General features: G+C 39.8%; 1 protein-coding gene across 1 annotated transcript in view; it reads left to right on the top strand.

Moving 5' to 3' along the window:
- The first annotated feature begins 509 nt into the window (after positions 1-509).
- GABRB1 (gamma-aminobutyric acid type A receptor subunit beta1) overlaps positions 510-16,485 on the top strand; it is a 446,588-nt gene continuing 430,612 nt past the window's right edge. Inside the window, exons 1-3 of the mRNA XM_006069953.4 lie at positions 510-918; positions 1,091-1,182; positions 1,614-1,681. Coding sequence (XP_006070015.3) covers positions 839-918; positions 1,091-1,182; positions 1,614-1,681 — 240 coding nt within the window. The 5' untranslated portion in view covers positions 510-838. The remainder of the gene's footprint in view (positions 919-1,090; positions 1,183-1,613; positions 1,682-16,485) is intronic.

Genomic DNA, 16,485 nt, shown 5'->3' with positions numbered 1-16,485 from the left:
TGTTTCTGGGTCCTATTTTGGGTTACTGACACAAGCTTAACACTTGGCAATAAAAAAGATATTTTCGTTACTAGAACCTAGAAGAAAATACGACCAATGACTCTAGAAAAAGAATTTCCTGTCCGAGGTGCTGCCTCATGGCTGGCTTCTCTCACCTCTCTTGCCTGGTGAGACACGAAAGGGGGAGGGAAGACAAGCAGGGGGAGCAACTGCAAAAGTCGACCAGCTCCTCTTCCTCCTCCTGGAAAAGAGAAAGAGGACACTAAGCCAGACATCCTAAGAAGCCTTTCAGGAGACCTGAACAAATAAGCCTGAGTTTCCTTCTCTGGCTCTCCCTCTCCACTTACTTCGTCCCCCTTACTCCCCTCACCCCATCACTCACACACACACAGACGCACAGAGAACCACCTCGCCTCCAGACGCCCAGTTCTAAGATTACCGTGACTGTCAACGAAATATGCCAATCACAGGCAGCCTAAACCAGATCCCTGGGAATTGAGTAAAAAAACCGGTTTGGAGGCAGAAAAGAAATGAACATAGCAACCTCCAATGCACAAAGAGAGATTCATACTCATATGCACGTAGGATCCGAAGCAAAGAAACAACAGGGTATCTTTTACTATCGGAGAACGCGGAGCACCACAAACAGGAACTTTAAAGGAACTGAAATCTGTTGCCTGTTCCACTAGGAATATTGTTTGCAAGGCACAAGGTGTCTTTTGGTAGTGAGCACCCTCTGCGCATGCGCAGGTCCATTCGGGAATTACTGCCCTGCCGCCGACTAAGTTGCATTCCTTGAATCTTCGCAGAAAAGACAATTCTTTAATCAGAGTTAGTAATGTGGACAGTACAAAATCGAGAGAGTTTGGGGCTTCTCTCTTTCCCTGTGATGATTGCCATGGTCTGTTGTGCACACAGGTGAGCAGCTGTTGTTGAATGTCTCTCTTTTTTTTTTCTCTAGGTGTTTTCTTTTTACATGCTTGCTGGATCATGTAGCTCGTTATTTGGGGGGGTAGGTGTGCCTGTCTATTTTTATGTCTGCTCGCAATTTGTGCTCATTCTGAATCCGGTCCCTACTTCTTCCCTTCAGCGCCAACGAGCCCAGCAACATGTCATACGTGAAAGAGACAGTGGACAGATTGCTCAAAGGATATGACATTCGCTTGCGGCCGGACTTTGGAGGTAATGCTTCATCTTTTTTTTTTTCAACCTGTAACCCATATCTAGTTCTCCTTTCCTGTCGAAGATAAATGTCAAAAAAATTAGAAGGAGAAGCGTGTCATTTTCATAAGCGTGCACTACGCCCTATGCTCTGGCCAAACACGCGCGCGCACACACACACACTCACATTCACACACACGCCGGACCCCTAGGCTCAGGTGGATGAACCCGAGGCACAGCCGACCTTCCGTGGCTCAAAACACCCTCTGCATAGTCACTGCATCATGCGTGTGCCCACACCTGTTCTCTCGGGCTGTCCCCTGCAACGGGGTGGAGGGATGAGGGTGGTGGGAACCCATTCAGAATGTAGTAAGCGCAGGGAAGCCCTCTGCCCCTCCCCAGCCTGTGGCCGCTCTGAGATTATGTCCACAATGTGCCCCTGTCCCCCGCAGGGCCCCCCGTGGACGTCGGGATGAGGATCGATGTCGCCAGCATAGACATGGTCTCCGAAGTGAACATGGTGAGTGGCCTCGCTACTGGCCCGGCCGCCGCGCTTACGCAGATGCGAAATGGACCGGTCCCCGTGCCCTCTGCGTTTGGTTGGCGGTCACCTCGCCCGGGCCCAGGGATCCCGCTCCAAGCGCGCTCCCTACTCTGGCACACACGCCCTGCTGGCCCTGGTTTGTATTTTCAACACACACACGGGCTACTGCGGGTGTTGAGGAGGAAACGTGCTCGGCACTATTTGGGGAAGAACGGGTGACTGGCGCCGCCGGAGCGGGTGGGGCGGAGTCAGCGGTACTTTCGCAGGGTTTCCTTGGGTGTTGCGAGGCGCAGGGCACCATCTGCCGGCGGCCGGGTGGCCTGCACCCGCGGGCCCCCGCACCGTGGTCCGCAGCCACCTCCTCGCCAGTCGCGATCCCCGCAGCGGACAAGCCAGACCCCCGCCCAGGGCCCGCCGCCAAGCACCCGAGCACAAACATGAGGTTTCCTAGTGCCCTCTCCCTTTCCGGGCCCTAGCATACGGAGTGGCAGGAGCAACAGGCTGAGACCACGGTCCCTGCTGGCTAGCTTATACGAAAGTACTCAAGCCAGCTTCTGGGGAGAGGCTTGCATTGTTCCCGCGTGGAGGTTGATGAATTTGTCTTGCTGCATCTTGCGAGTTTAAGTTGAAATCAAACGGTTCGAGTTTTGCTTTGTTTTGCCTTAGACACCGAAGCATGCGGAGGAAAGCCTGATGATCAGTTACGGTGGAAAAGGGAGAGCAAGGGAGAGGGCGATAGTAACGTGTAGTGAACATAGCGCAATCTTTTTATTGCGAAGAGTTAACATTCTTTTATTTCATATTGTCTCCTTCCTTCTGAAGCTGTTTCAACATCGATTGAAATCATAGTGTTTCTTTCTCTATTGGCTGTTTCCAACCACTGTGGGGTAGCAGTTTTCTAGTTAGAGTTTCTAACTGTTGCTTCTTATAAGGCAGGGGGGAAAAGCCTGTTGCTTTTCTAGAACACACCACCCAGAGAACAGCTAGATCTACCTGAGAAAATTGCCATTTTCATTCCACTTATGGGAAAAAAAAATGTATTGTGGCAGTGGAAATTTAGATAGCCTTAATAATTTAAAGACTAAAGCCTTTGGGAATTTTATCACTGTGTAGCTGTAAAGGCTATAGAGTGATAGGCTAAATGAATTGTCAGTTCATTTCATTTCATTGCTATTGTGTCATTTTATTTTAGCATGTTAAGGCTTAAGAATTTCTTTTTTTAGGGTATGTCAGGGACGAAATATATATATTTAAAATATATTGAGTTGAAGTAGATTTAAAAGTGTGACTATTACATTTTGTATTTTATAGTTGTACCTTCCCCTGCTTTAAGTAGCTTATTTTAAACAGTATTTTAATCTGATGGTGGTATTAGAAAAACAATTTTGAAATATCAATGCACAATGAATATTCTCTGACTTGGAAAAGGTTTTTAATAGCCTCATTTATGATATTCTCTCATATACATGTCCCCGCTACAAAGCACCCCAAAGGAACTATTTACAGATACTGAGGAATATAATAACATGGGCACATATACAAACCATACCCAATCAATGTCATTGTGACTGGATAAACTAAGCAATGAATTAGTTTAACAAGCTGTTTGTATCAGGTAGATAAATGATGAAAATATTTTCCTTTTCAGTCATTTATTTGGCACCTTGTAAGTACCTACACAGATAATTTATAAAATAGGAGAAGATTGGGAAAGCTCAAAAGGCAAACGATGTCTTTGCTAGTGGTCTGCTTTTCAGAGTACTATGCTTTTTAGAATTTTTAAAATGTATAATTTTGTTAACTATGTTTACAAACAACTTTTCAGTTTAAAAACATAAACAAAACTGAATGGAATAGGAAGTTGCTATTTAACCAAAACAACCACCATAACAAAAAAGGTCTGTATAATCAGTTGTTCAATGGAATTTGTACAGAGGCTCAGAAAAAAAAATATTGAATTAATTGCTTTACCATTGGAAATAGCTCTTTATTATGGAATAATATTTTAAGAAAATCTATTTATTCACTGTACCATGTGTGTATGTACTTGATTTTTAAAAAATATTCACCCAACATGTAAACCATTAAAAAATACATTCTACCAGATTACCCGTTAACTTTCCACAATGGTGTTAAAGACATGATAGGAAAATAGAAACCACTGGAGAGGGAAATGGCAACCCACTCCAGTGTTCTTGCCTGGAGAATCCCAGGGACGGGGGAGCCTGGTGGGCTGCCATCTATGGGGTCGCACAGAGTCCGACACGACTGAAGCGACTTAGCAGCAGCAGCAGCAGAACATAGAAAAATAAAACTTCATTTACTTAATTTTTCTCCTGTCATCAGTGACAAAACATTGAAATGCATAGATTGCAAATAACTCCCCCCCCCAAAAAAAAATGGAAACGAGGAGTTTAGGATCAAGCGTTCTATAGAAACACAATGTGGATAGTTAGCCCTGCTTAAGAGCACTGTCTATGATGTGCTTTGATTTTTAGATAAGACAGTAGAGCTGAAAAGTCAATGAGCACTAAGACATTGCTTTTATATTGAGCATGTTTCAGAACCCTGATAGGCAATAACTTCTGAGATTATTTAATAGGGAATTTTCAACAAAATTAATAACAACTAAGAATGGATATTGCATATAATAAAAATAGTTTTAAATAAAATTCAGATTAAAATCCATTGCTAAAACATTACTCATTTTTATATTTTTTATTCATTACCATTATTACCCACCCATTTCCACAACTGGGAAAATGACATAACTGTACATTACATTAATGCTTTTGAAAACTATATTCTGTTTTGAAAACTAGGTTCTTTTAACTTTTATTCTTTTCGTATGCTATGCTAAGTTAAATATAATTCCAGGTTGGTTTCTAACATTGTGTTTTATTAAAGACTAACGTCACATCAGGAGTATTTTTGATTCATGTCCTTCTGGACTTAAAAATATTTTTCCTAAATTTAAAAAAGAGACAGAGAGCTCTGTTTGTCAAGAATCTCTATAATCAAGAATTGTTGGTTTTGAACAGTGAATGGAAAACCTCTGAAGAATAATTCTGATGCAGGGAAAAAAATCTATACTTGAGAGCAGGACTTTTCTTTTCAGGCAAAAATATTATTGATTAAATCAGGAAGGACTTTTTCTTTTGGCATCATGGGATAGATTGTGCTTGTGATAGCAACTACAGTACGGTTATTTTCTAAACAGTTTAAAAAGCTACTGATTTCCATGTGTTTTAAATTAAATCTCTCAAACCTTTTTTTTAACAATTTCTGTGAAATTGTATATCTACACACATACACAAACACATACACAAATGGCTGATCAAAGAGGAATAAAGAGCAGTTGGAACAAAAAGAGATAGTAGTCCTCAGAAACTGCCTTGAAGTAACCACTAACATTTAGTAATAAAAGTCCAATAAAACACAGATAATAATAAGCAAGTCTTAAAGCAATTGATTGGAAGAAACATGATGTTAAATACCTATAACAAAAGGTTGAACCCTTGTATTTGATTCCAATGACTAGCTGTTCCTTCTTATTAAAGAGGTAGCTCCTCATCATCAAAGAGGAGTTTCAACCCATGCAACTCTGTCTCCCATCGAAAAACATGGTGGTCTGAGAGTGGCCATCCCCAGAAGATTTCACATCTATTGAGCTCTAATCCAGTGTAGGTCTCAACCCAAACTGTTCCCAGGATTGGATACCTATGGTGTGTTCATTGTTTCCTTCTTTCATACATACATAGATGCCACAGTGAATGCTCTTATAGGAATTAAAATTGACATAAGAACACCTCCTCAAAAAACTAAAATGAGTTTAATTGTCTAAATAATACCCCAGAAAAAAACAAATCTTATTTATGAAATACCCTCTATTGTTAATTCCCACTGTTATTTTAATAGTTGATTCCAGACGTTTCTGGTATACACTTCATTTATGTCTCACTTATGTCTAGTTACCACCCTCCTGATGACACGCAACAGTAACCACCTATCAGAAATCTCCCTCCCCCATTTCTCTAAGCCAGTGCTTCTCATTCTTTAATGTTTATCTGAACCACTCTGGGATCTCAAAATGTTAAAATACAGTTTCTTATTCAGAGGTCTGGGGTGAGGTCTGATATCCTACATTGTTAACAACTCCCAGATGCTGTCAATTGCTGGTACATAGACAGCACCAGGATTTGCCTGGTGGCTCAGATGGTAAAGCGTCTTCCTACAATGTGGGAGACCTGGGTTCGATCCCTGGGTTGGGAAGATCCTCTGGAGAAGGAAATGGCAACCCATTCCAGTACTCTTGCCTGGAAAATCCCATGGATGGAGGAGTGTGGTAGGCTATAGCCCATGGGGTTGCAAGAGTTGGACACGACTGAGCAACTTCACTTTCACTTTCAGACAGCACTTTGAGAAGCAAGATTGCAGTACATTATTCCAAGGCCTAGCATTATTAAGAAATGAACCTTTTTTTTTCTCTTAAATTTCTCTAAGGATGGTATTTTTCCAAGGTTTCAAATTAATTTCTGGGTAGTCAAACAGGTAGCTGTGCTCAAAAGCAAAAATTAGTGTAGTAATTGATGATAAGGAACAGGATAAAGACAAGAGCCTTGTTGGTAGGGCTCGACTTAAAACTGATACACAGTCCTGCTGTGTCAGTACTTATGAGTCATCCAACCTTAAATGATGGCCATGAAAATGTTACCAAGCAGAGCAACTTGCACAACACTATCCTGCGACTTTACAGAGCACCAGTGACTCTTCTTTTTCCGAATAAAGAACATTACAAACCGGGTTTCCCCCTACTAACAGCCTGTAATAGCTTTATAAAATAGCTTAAACATACTCTTGTGGTTGTCGGTAAATTTTCTGAGGTTATAACAGAATTCCTTTGCAAATAGAGTAAATAGGTCAGTACTATTTAAAGGCATGAACAGATATCAGCAGTTAAAGATATAAGTATGTTTTTCTCTTATTAATGAGGTCTCACTTTTAGGTGCTGGGTTACAATATTGTACCATCTAGAGAAGTTCAAAGAGGAAAAACTTCCTTTTACCTTTCTGTTTGGAGATAACAGATCTTTTTATTCTCTAAGCTACATCAAAGTAAACCTATCCAGATTTTTTAAGGTTTGAAGTTATATTTGAAATACTATATTCCTAGGGTCACATGGCCAGACTAGGAATTAAAGTGTGTAGTACGATGAAAATAAATAATGGCATTTGTTGAATGCCATTTGTTGAATATCCTATGTAGAAGACATGGTTATCAAATCCTTTTATTAGTAACTCATTTTGTTTGTTGTTCAGTCGATAAGCCATGTCCACTTCTTTGAGACCCCATGGACTGCGGCATGTCAGGCTTCCCTGTCCTTCCCTGTCTCCTAGAGTTTGCTCAAACTTGTGTCTGTTGAAGTCTCTGTAGTCACCATCCCCCATTACAGAAGGAGAAACTGAGGTTGAGAGAGGGAGAAAGTTAGGTTGAAAGAGATTAAATATCTTTAACAACTCAGAAGTTACAGATCTAACTTCTGTAGACCCAGGCAGCCTGATTCCAGAACCTGGCTCCTATTTGTGAGGCAAATAAGAAAACATTGCTGGTATTTAGCTTTGGGACTTTGAGTAAGTGCCCTTGACTTCTCCAGTTCTCAAGTTTTTCTTCTGTAAAATGAAGGTAAATGACCCAGTTACTAAATCTTTTTCAGTTCAAATATCTACTGTAGAAACTTAGACTCTGTCAAAATGCAGATTCTTCCTCTCCACTGTATTCTCCTGCTAGATTTCATCTTATTCCATTTTGTTCTTCTGTAGATGTGTCAGTCAACAAGCATTTATTGAATTCCACTGACTGCAAACTCCAGGTGTCTCCTGGGAACATTGCTGTAATGATTGTGTGCAATCTGGGGCCCCTTGGATTGCCATTTTAATTGGTTATGACATAATCATCCATTTTTTCCCTAGTTAAACACATTCCTAAAGACAACAACAAGAAATGTTGAATCAATGGTATTCAAAATGAGATTTGAATGATGCTGGGTTTATATTGTATTGCACTTTGGAGCCAAGAGTGTATTTGAAGTGTTTCCATCCAGTGTTGTCCATAGTATTCACATGGGGAACTTTGCTCAACTGTTGACAAACTAACAAATGTTTCAGCACAATGTGAAACAGAAGGAGAACTTTACTTTCCAAGATATGGGTATCCCAAAGGATTTACCCAAATCACCTAAAATCTTTCCATCAGGTGGTCTGGGAGCAAGAGGTAAAGCCCAGATGTCACCTGAGCTGAATATCGCTTAGTATCAATTCTATAAGTATTTTTTTTTTGTCATGGCAGACCCCCTAAGTTCTTGATAGCACTCTCAAAACACACATGAATCAAATCTTGCATTATCAGAGAAGGTAAAACATGTCAAAAGAAAAATAAATGATATTAAATGTTTTTAACTGATTTGAGTTTTAACAACTCAAATGACCATCATCATACTTGAGGATAGTGGAAAGATAAATGCTATACCCTTGCAGTTGATTAAATGTTAATACAATTTCCCCCATGAACTTTTTCAAAACACTGAATCTTATTTTTCATAATAGCAGGATTGACTTTTTACATTTTAGAATACTTCTGTTTTCAGAAGATCATGCATTTCATGAAGTCTCTTGACTTCTGGTTGTTGAAAGTAGTTATAGTCAGTAGCATAAAACAATATATTACTCAGCACTTGACAGAAATGCTCAAGAAAGGTTTTAAATTAATTCCTATCAGTGGTGATAACTTAGGAAAAAAAGACTGGTCATAGATGAGTGAAAGATGAATAGGTTTTCTTTAGTGAACTCAGTATCCCCTTCTTAAAATCCTCATATTCCTCTCTGTTTTTCTGCTAATAGTTTTTTTTTCTTCTACACCTCCATTAAGTGCTGAGTGTATTTTATCTCTTACAATCCCAATAAAACTGTCATTGTTTTGCATATTTAAGATTAAAGGCTTTTTCCCCAAAGCACGCATTCAACCATTTTAGTAATTAAAGCAGATAAGGTCTCTGTCTTTGTGGAGTTTATAGTCTTTAAAAAACAAACAAAGATCTCTATACTTGAAGTAATTTTTTTTTTCCTTTTTGAAAGATTTTGAAACACTCATAGTTACCTTGATGGTGGGCTGTTTTGGTTCAGCACATACTGAACAGTTAGTCTTTTATTGTGTCATGATCTCGGTATTAGGAATGGAAAAATGACTAAGACGTGTTCTGTATCTTCAAATATTTTATAGTGTAGAGAAGAATGTAGAAATAGTGATTTTAAAACAATGCGGTAGGGGCTGTGATAGAGATGTGCATGTCCGTGTCCTGTGGAAGCATGGAGAAGTAGTTTCTAAGGAAGGGTGAAGGGTTAAAACTCGGGGTGAATCCTAAAGAGAACTAGTAGTGAGTGCCCTGTGTAGGCTGCAAATGAGAAGAAATACTTTCCAAGCAAAAAGAAGGGCATAAGCATTGGCAAGTGTGCCTGCAAACAGCGTGGAGTGTTCTGGGAACTACAGGTCATTCACTATTGTGAGAACTTAAAAGGCACAGGGAAGATTGTCAAGAGATGAAACAGGATACTCAAAACAAGATGTAGGACAGTGTTATCGAATGTTCTCACTTGTGTAAAAAGAAGCCTCTTTAGAAGTGTGTGTGTGTGTGTGTGTGTGTGTGTATATATATATATATATATATATATATATATATATATAGTATATGCACTGACCACTTCTGGAAGAATGCTCAGGAGATGAGTAACAGTGGCTGCCTCTTGGAAATGGAGCCAGCACTAGGAGTATGAATTGGAGGGACACTTAGTGTTCTTTATATGCCCCTTTGAATTGTTTGATTTTTAAAACTTTTACATGTTTTACATTTTCATTTTAAAAACACAAAGAGAGAGAGAGAAAGAGACAGAGTTAGAAAGGCAGAGAAACAGAAAGAAATGATGGAATGTGTGCATTAAGGAAATGAGCCCTAATTCTGAAACAGGAGACCTGCTACAGATTTTAACAGGTTGCTACATTTTATTTTTCAGATAGATCATTCTGATGGCTTCGTGGAGAGTAAAGTAGAGAAAGCTAAAACAGGGGCAAACATTTCTAGTTAAGAAGCATTAGAGGGGGGTTTAAACTTCATATGAGATGGTAAATGCCTCAAGTAGAACAGTAGCTTTAGGAATGGAGAGGAAGAGGAAAAAAAGATTCAAACAAGTCAATAAGAGGGATTTTGTGAGTGGTTAGATATTGGAAGTTAGAGAGACAGTGAGCCTAAGATGCCCTATGACTTCCATATTGAATGATGGGCACATATGACACCATCTGCCCAGGGAGGGAAACAGGAAAGGAAGTACCAGCTATCTTGTTTACCACTAAAGTAGATGTCTTTACAGATTCTTTTAGAAAAAATATCAGAGCATGTTGTTACAAGATACTGTGGGAACGTGCTCAGTCACTAAGTCGTGTCTCCCTCTTTGCAACTTCATGGACTATAGCCCGCCAGGCTCCTCTGTCCTTGGAATTTCTCAGGCAAGAATATTAGAGTGGGTTACATTTCCTCTTCCAGGGGATCTTCCCAACCCAGAGATCAAACTCGAGTCTCCTGCATCTCCTTCCTTGGCAGTTTGCTTCTTTACTACTGAGCCACCTGGGAAGTCCCTCTCGTGGAAATATAGAGGTAGAATATTTTGGAGGTTGGCCTATCCTGAGAAAAGCTAGTTTCTTGGTGACCCTTCCAGTTCAGTTCACAAATAAGGCAAGTTCTACATGGAAAAATTCTGAGCCCATACGTGTGGTGGCTGAAATGACCTGGTTAGAGATTTGGAGAAAAGGTGCTGGCCAAAGACAGAGAATGTTCAGTGCAGTCAACTTTAATCTATAGCAACATTGTTCTTTATCTGCTGCTCCTGCTAAGTCGCTTCAGTCATGTCGGACTCTGTGCGACCCCATAGACGGCAGCCCACCAGGCTCCCCTGTCCTGGGATCCTCCAGGCAAGGACATTGGAGTGGGTTGCCATTTCCTTCTCCAATGCATGAAAGTGAAAAGTGAAAGTGAAGTCGCTCAGTCATGTCTGACTCTTTGCGACCCCATGGACTGCAGCCTACCAGGCTCCTCCGTCCATGGGATTTTCCAGGCAAGAGTACTGGAGTGGGGTGCCATTGCCTTCTCCGGTTCTTTATCTAGGAGGACCCAGACCCTGATAAGATTGAGAACTTACTTTTCAAAATGCCCTAGAGAAGTGACCTTTGTATGCTGTTTCCTTTGCTTTTATAAAACTCTATAGGCAGGGGAAAAAAAGATTTGTGCAGAACTCACTCACACAGCATCTGCTGTCTTCTCCATCGAGTCCCTAGAATGATTCAGAGTCCTTCTGGAACACTGTGTTTCCATGGGAAATCACATGAAAGCAGTGTGAGTTCTTGTAGAAAGTGCATTTGGCACTGAAATGAGACGGGGTATAATAGACAGCACAAGTGGGGCCAGCAGAAATGAAGCTTAGCTGCCAGAAAATTCAAAAGTGACTCCCAGGAGCTTTACAGAAGAGCAGAAACATTTGAATGGTTTGGTGGGGTTGATATTTGGCAAATCTAATACAGTTATGTAAAGTTTAAAAATAAAATAAAATTAAAAAAAAAAAAAAAAGAAATGCAAATCAAAACTAAAAAAAAAAAAAAAAAAAAAATAAACAACCTTGTTGAAACAAGGTTTCAACAGAGCCCTATCCCCACAAATGGTTTCCTGGCAAGTGGATACCTATTTAAGCAAAGGCTTATTCATAGATTGTGTCATTGAGTTCAGAGAAAGAAGGCAGAGAAGCAGGTAGAGAAATAGACTTAAACAGAAGAGGGTTCAGACAGAAGGTAGCTGTTAGCAATCCCTACCGCAATGGAAAGAGTATGGGTTAAGGTCCTTGGGATGCAACCAGAAAGTTAGAGGCCCAGAGTCTTATTCTGGTTGTTGAATGGATTCATCGGGAAGTTGCTAAAAGAGAATCCTATTTGAATGAGAAGGTTTATTTGGGAACCTTCCTAAAGGTAGAGGAATAGATTTGTTGAAAGTTCAGGATGTCTGCCTACTCTAACCCTCTGTGACTCATGGAGAGGTTGTTTCTTTTTCTTTCAATCTATTATTTTCAAGAGAATGCTATTCGATTCTCTAGTCAAGAGAAACCCCTTTGTGGTTTCCATAGAGACAGTTCAATGACATTTATTTGAAATCCTACCTGTGCCTAGAACATTTTCTCATGTCAGATGCCATCATTTCTCCCTTCTCCCACCTGTAATCTCTTTCCACCCAAATGCATCTAGATCTACTTCAAAATCCACGAGAAATCATCTTTCTTCTATAGTCTTGTCTGTAGCCACATGGAAGAGGAATCTACTGGAGGAAGAATGTCTAGGGCATAGAAGAAAACCTCTGAAAAGTCTGAGACTCTGAAAAGACAAAAGACCCAATATAACAATGATTTTCTTTCAGTTCATATACAGTTTTTATTAGCCTTGTCTTCCACCTCCTACCCTCAGCATGATGTTAGCTACAGGAAGTTTAGGATTATACTCTTTATGCTCTGTATGTAGTTCTTAGAATATTATAGAGACTTAATAACATTTATTAGGATTATAAAATAATTTTTCTAGACATAAAAAAGTGTTAGTAATAATTTAAATTTAAATTCAGAGTTTAAATTTTCTAATTCAGAAATTAATAGTTCCTCTGTCAGCTCTACCTTATACTTTCATATGTAATTTTCTTTTATGTTGATTGTGAATCATGAGCCATCTCCATAGAAACAACTTTATCAGGTGGCACAGCCAGTTTTAGAGACACAAAATCATTTCATGACAAATCTCAAAATACATATATATGCATACACACTTAAGTATTCATTGTCTTTAAAAATTAGTGAATTCATTTCATTTTTCAAAATGTAATCTGTATGTTGGTACCTGGACTTTCAATATTTCTGGAAACATTTAAGAAATTACAAAGAATAACTGGATTTATGACTACAAAGTGAATAGCATTTAAATAGAAGAAAAGTAAAACATAAAAGGAAGCATATTAAAAAGGTTTTCTCAGGCATTTGGGGTGATTTTAGAGGAGCCAAGTTAAATTTTAAATGATAACCAAGGAACTTAATCAAATTTGAAAATATAAAGTAAATGAAATACCTAATTCAGAAATATATATTTACTATGGAAGCATATAATATCCATTATATCTATCTTATCTAGTCATATCTGCTGTAAATGTATCCTTACCCTAAACATGAATATCTGCTTTGAAACATCAACTTTTGTCTGAAACTTCCACACCCACACAGTCATTTGTCATAACCAGTAAATGTGTTAAAACAACTACCACATTAAATGGAGAAAAGAGATTTTTTTCCCCACTGACATCGCTACTTTTCTGCTCACCCCACCTGCAACACACACACACACACACACACACAATTCAGCACATCCTGAAAGAACACTCTAGAGAACAAAAATCCCAGTTCAAACTGACCGTGGAGTTGAGGCTGATGAGAGGAGACAAAGAACATTCACTATGAAGGTTCATGTTGGACAACTGAAAACTTTTGGCTAAATGTGGTGGGAACTGATTTTCAGATGTTTCAAAGTTGGAAACAGAAGGAGGAGGACAGGATGAAAAGTTTGAAGAGTGAAAGGTACTCACAAAACTGGAAAGTCATATTCCGTTTTTGGTGGGTTATCGGTGCGTATCTCCTACATCCAGGTCTACCCTACTTTGGGAAACACCCCTGCAAGGTGTGCTATCGTGAAGTGTAAACAGAACTTCATAAACTGCTTATCTGAAATTGTGGAAGGGAAAGACTTTTGAAATATTACAGACATCTGCCCTACTGGGTTCAAAATCCCTGTCATAAGACATAAGCATAACTTGCTGAATTATAGTTTTGCCTCATTCAGTTTCAGTTTAGTTGCTCAGTCGTGTCTGACTCTTTGCGACCCCATGGACTGCAGCACGCCAGGCCTCCCTGTCCATCACCAACTCCTGGAGTCTACCCAAACTCATGTCCATCGAGTCGGTGATGCCATCCAACCATCTCATCCTCTGTCGTCCCCTTCTCCTCCTGCCCTCAATCCTTTGCAGCATCAGGGTCTTTTCCAATGAGTCAACTCTTCGCATGAGGTGGCCAAAGTATTGGAGTTTCAGCTTCAGCATCAGTCCTTCCAGTGAAAACTCAGGACTGATCTCCTTTAGGATGGACTGATTGGATTTCCTTGCAGTCCAAGGGACTCTCAAGAGTCTTCTCCAACACCACAGTTCAAAAGCATCAATTCTTCGGCACTCAGCTTTCTTTACAGTCCAACTCTCACATCCACACATGACCACTGGAAAAACCATAGCCTTGACTAGACGGACCTTTGTTGGCAAAGTAATGTCTCTGCTTTTTAATATGCTGTCTAGGTTGGTCATAACTTTCTTTCCAAGGAATATGCATCTTTTAATTTCATGGCTGCAGTCACCATCTGCAGTGATTTTGGAGCCCAAAAATATAAGTCAGCCACTGTTTCCCCATCTATTTCCCATGAAGTGATGGGACAGGATGCCATGATCTTAGTTTTCTGAATTTTGAGATTTAAGCCAACTTTTTGACTCTCCTCTTTCACTTTCATCAAGAGGCTCTTTAGTTCTTCACTTTCTGCCATAAGGGTGGTGTTATCTGCTTATCTGAGGTTATTGATATTTCTCCTAGCAATCTTGATTCCAGCTTGTGCTTCATCCAGCCCAGCATTTCTCATGATGTACTCTGCATAGAAATTAAATAAGCAGGGTGACAATATACAGCCTTGACGTACTCTTTTTCCTATTTGGAACCAGTCTGTTGTTCCATGTCCAGTTCTAACTTTTGCTTCCTGACCTGCATAAAGATTTCTCAAGAGGCAGGTCAGGTGGTCTGGTATTCCCATCTTTTGAAGAATTTTCCAGTTTATTGTGATCCACACAGTCAAAGGCTTTGGCATAGTCAATAAAGCAGAAATAGATGTTTCTCCAGAACTCTCTTTCTTTTTTGATGATCCAGCGGATGTTGGCAATTTGATCTCTGGTTCCTCTGCCTTTTCTAAAACCAACTTGAACATCTGGAAGTTCAAAATTCACTGATTGCTGAAGCCTGGCTTGGAGAATTTTGAGCTTTACTTTGCTAGTATGTGAGATGAGTGCAATTGTGCAGTAGTTTGAGCATTCTTTGGCATTGCCTTTCTTTGGGATTGGAATGAAAACTGACCTTTTCCAGTCCTGTGGCCACTGCTGAGTTTTCCAAATTTGCTGGCATATTGAGTGCAGCACTTTCACAGCATCATCTTTTAGGATTTGAAATAGCTCAACTGGAATTCCATCACTTCCACTAGCTTTGTTTGTAATGAAATGGCAACCCACTCCAGTGTTCTTGCCTGGAGAATCCCAGGGACAGGGAAGCCTGGTGGGCTGTTCTATGGGGTCACACAGAGTCAGACACGACTGAAGCGACTTAGCAGCAGTAGCAGCAGCAAAGCCCACTTGACTTCACATTCCAGGATGTCTGGCTCTAGGTGAGTGATCACACCATCATGATTATCTGGGTCATGAAGATCTTTTTTGCCTCATTACCATAGAGCTTTCACACATTTTAAAGGATTTGTACTTTGGCTTGTGCAGAATGGACAGAGATATGTGAGCCCAACCTCAAACCAAACAAATTCCACTATTCTTTTTCAATACTATTCCATCTCACTGAGTGGAGGTTTAGTTTTGAGTGGAAATGTGGGCCCCTTTGAGTAGTTGGGTAGGAAACAGCTATGGAAGGTGGTTTCAGAAGCTACCTGCTCGAAATACTGTCGTCAGATCTTGATATCCTCTGTTTTGATTCGTGGTGAAAGGCAAATAACTCCCAGACAGGCACTAATCATGCTAGTATTTATTTCTTGTATTTGCACCAATGTGTGAATGAATGATTGAATGACAGAACAGGTTTGCTTAAAAGAAAGACTAGAAAATAATAGGGGAAAAGTGGGGAAACAGAACTTACTTCATACTTTCCCAGAATCAGCAGTTTCCTTACTTTGGGAACCAATACAAAAGAGTTCAGCACAGTTGCAGAGTGAGATGTGCTGACCCAGCATTTCTGCTGTCCGCTCCTCACTCAGAAAGAATTGTGCTTTATCTGACAGTGATACTCAACGTTCTGTAGCCCAAGATGTGAAATCTACAAATTCACTTCCATTGTCTGAAGGCATAGTATCTATGCTGATGGGGCCAGGAGGCAATAATATCTCACAGTTTTAATAACCTGATGAATTGCATAGTTAAAATCAGTGTCTAGTGGGCAGCACACTGGCAATTTTTTAAGTCCAGACACTCCCCATCTGGTGTACATAATTTCAGTTTTTCTCCTTAAGTACATTCCCCTTGAATATGCTTCTGTCAAGTTATATTTAAATAATTTAAATCACTTTAAAATGTCAGGATGAGATTGTATTCTAATTTATACTCTCAAGTATAAATCTCATGACTTACTTAAGCCCCTTGATTCTCAGTTCCATGTAAAATGGAAATAATGTCTGTTCTACTTATTTCAAGGAGCAGGAAGAATCAAAAGAGATTAAATCATATACAAATATGTGCTCTGTATATGTGATATAAAACTGTAAACTATTATGAATGTTAAATACTGGTGTTTTTATTGTTTTACTGTTATCTCTTAGGCTGGTAATGAATTTCTCCTGCTTTAATGCTAGGATATCAG

Source organism: Bubalus bubalis, chromosome 7, assembly GCF_019923935.1.
Source record: "Bubalus bubalis isolate 160015118507 breed Murrah chromosome 7, NDDB_SH_1, whole genome shotgun sequence".
Classification (NCBI taxonomy): domain Eukaryota; kingdom Metazoa; phylum Chordata; class Mammalia; order Artiodactyla; family Bovidae; genus Bubalus; species Bubalus bubalis.
This window is presented reverse-complemented; position numbering and strand designations above follow the sequence as displayed.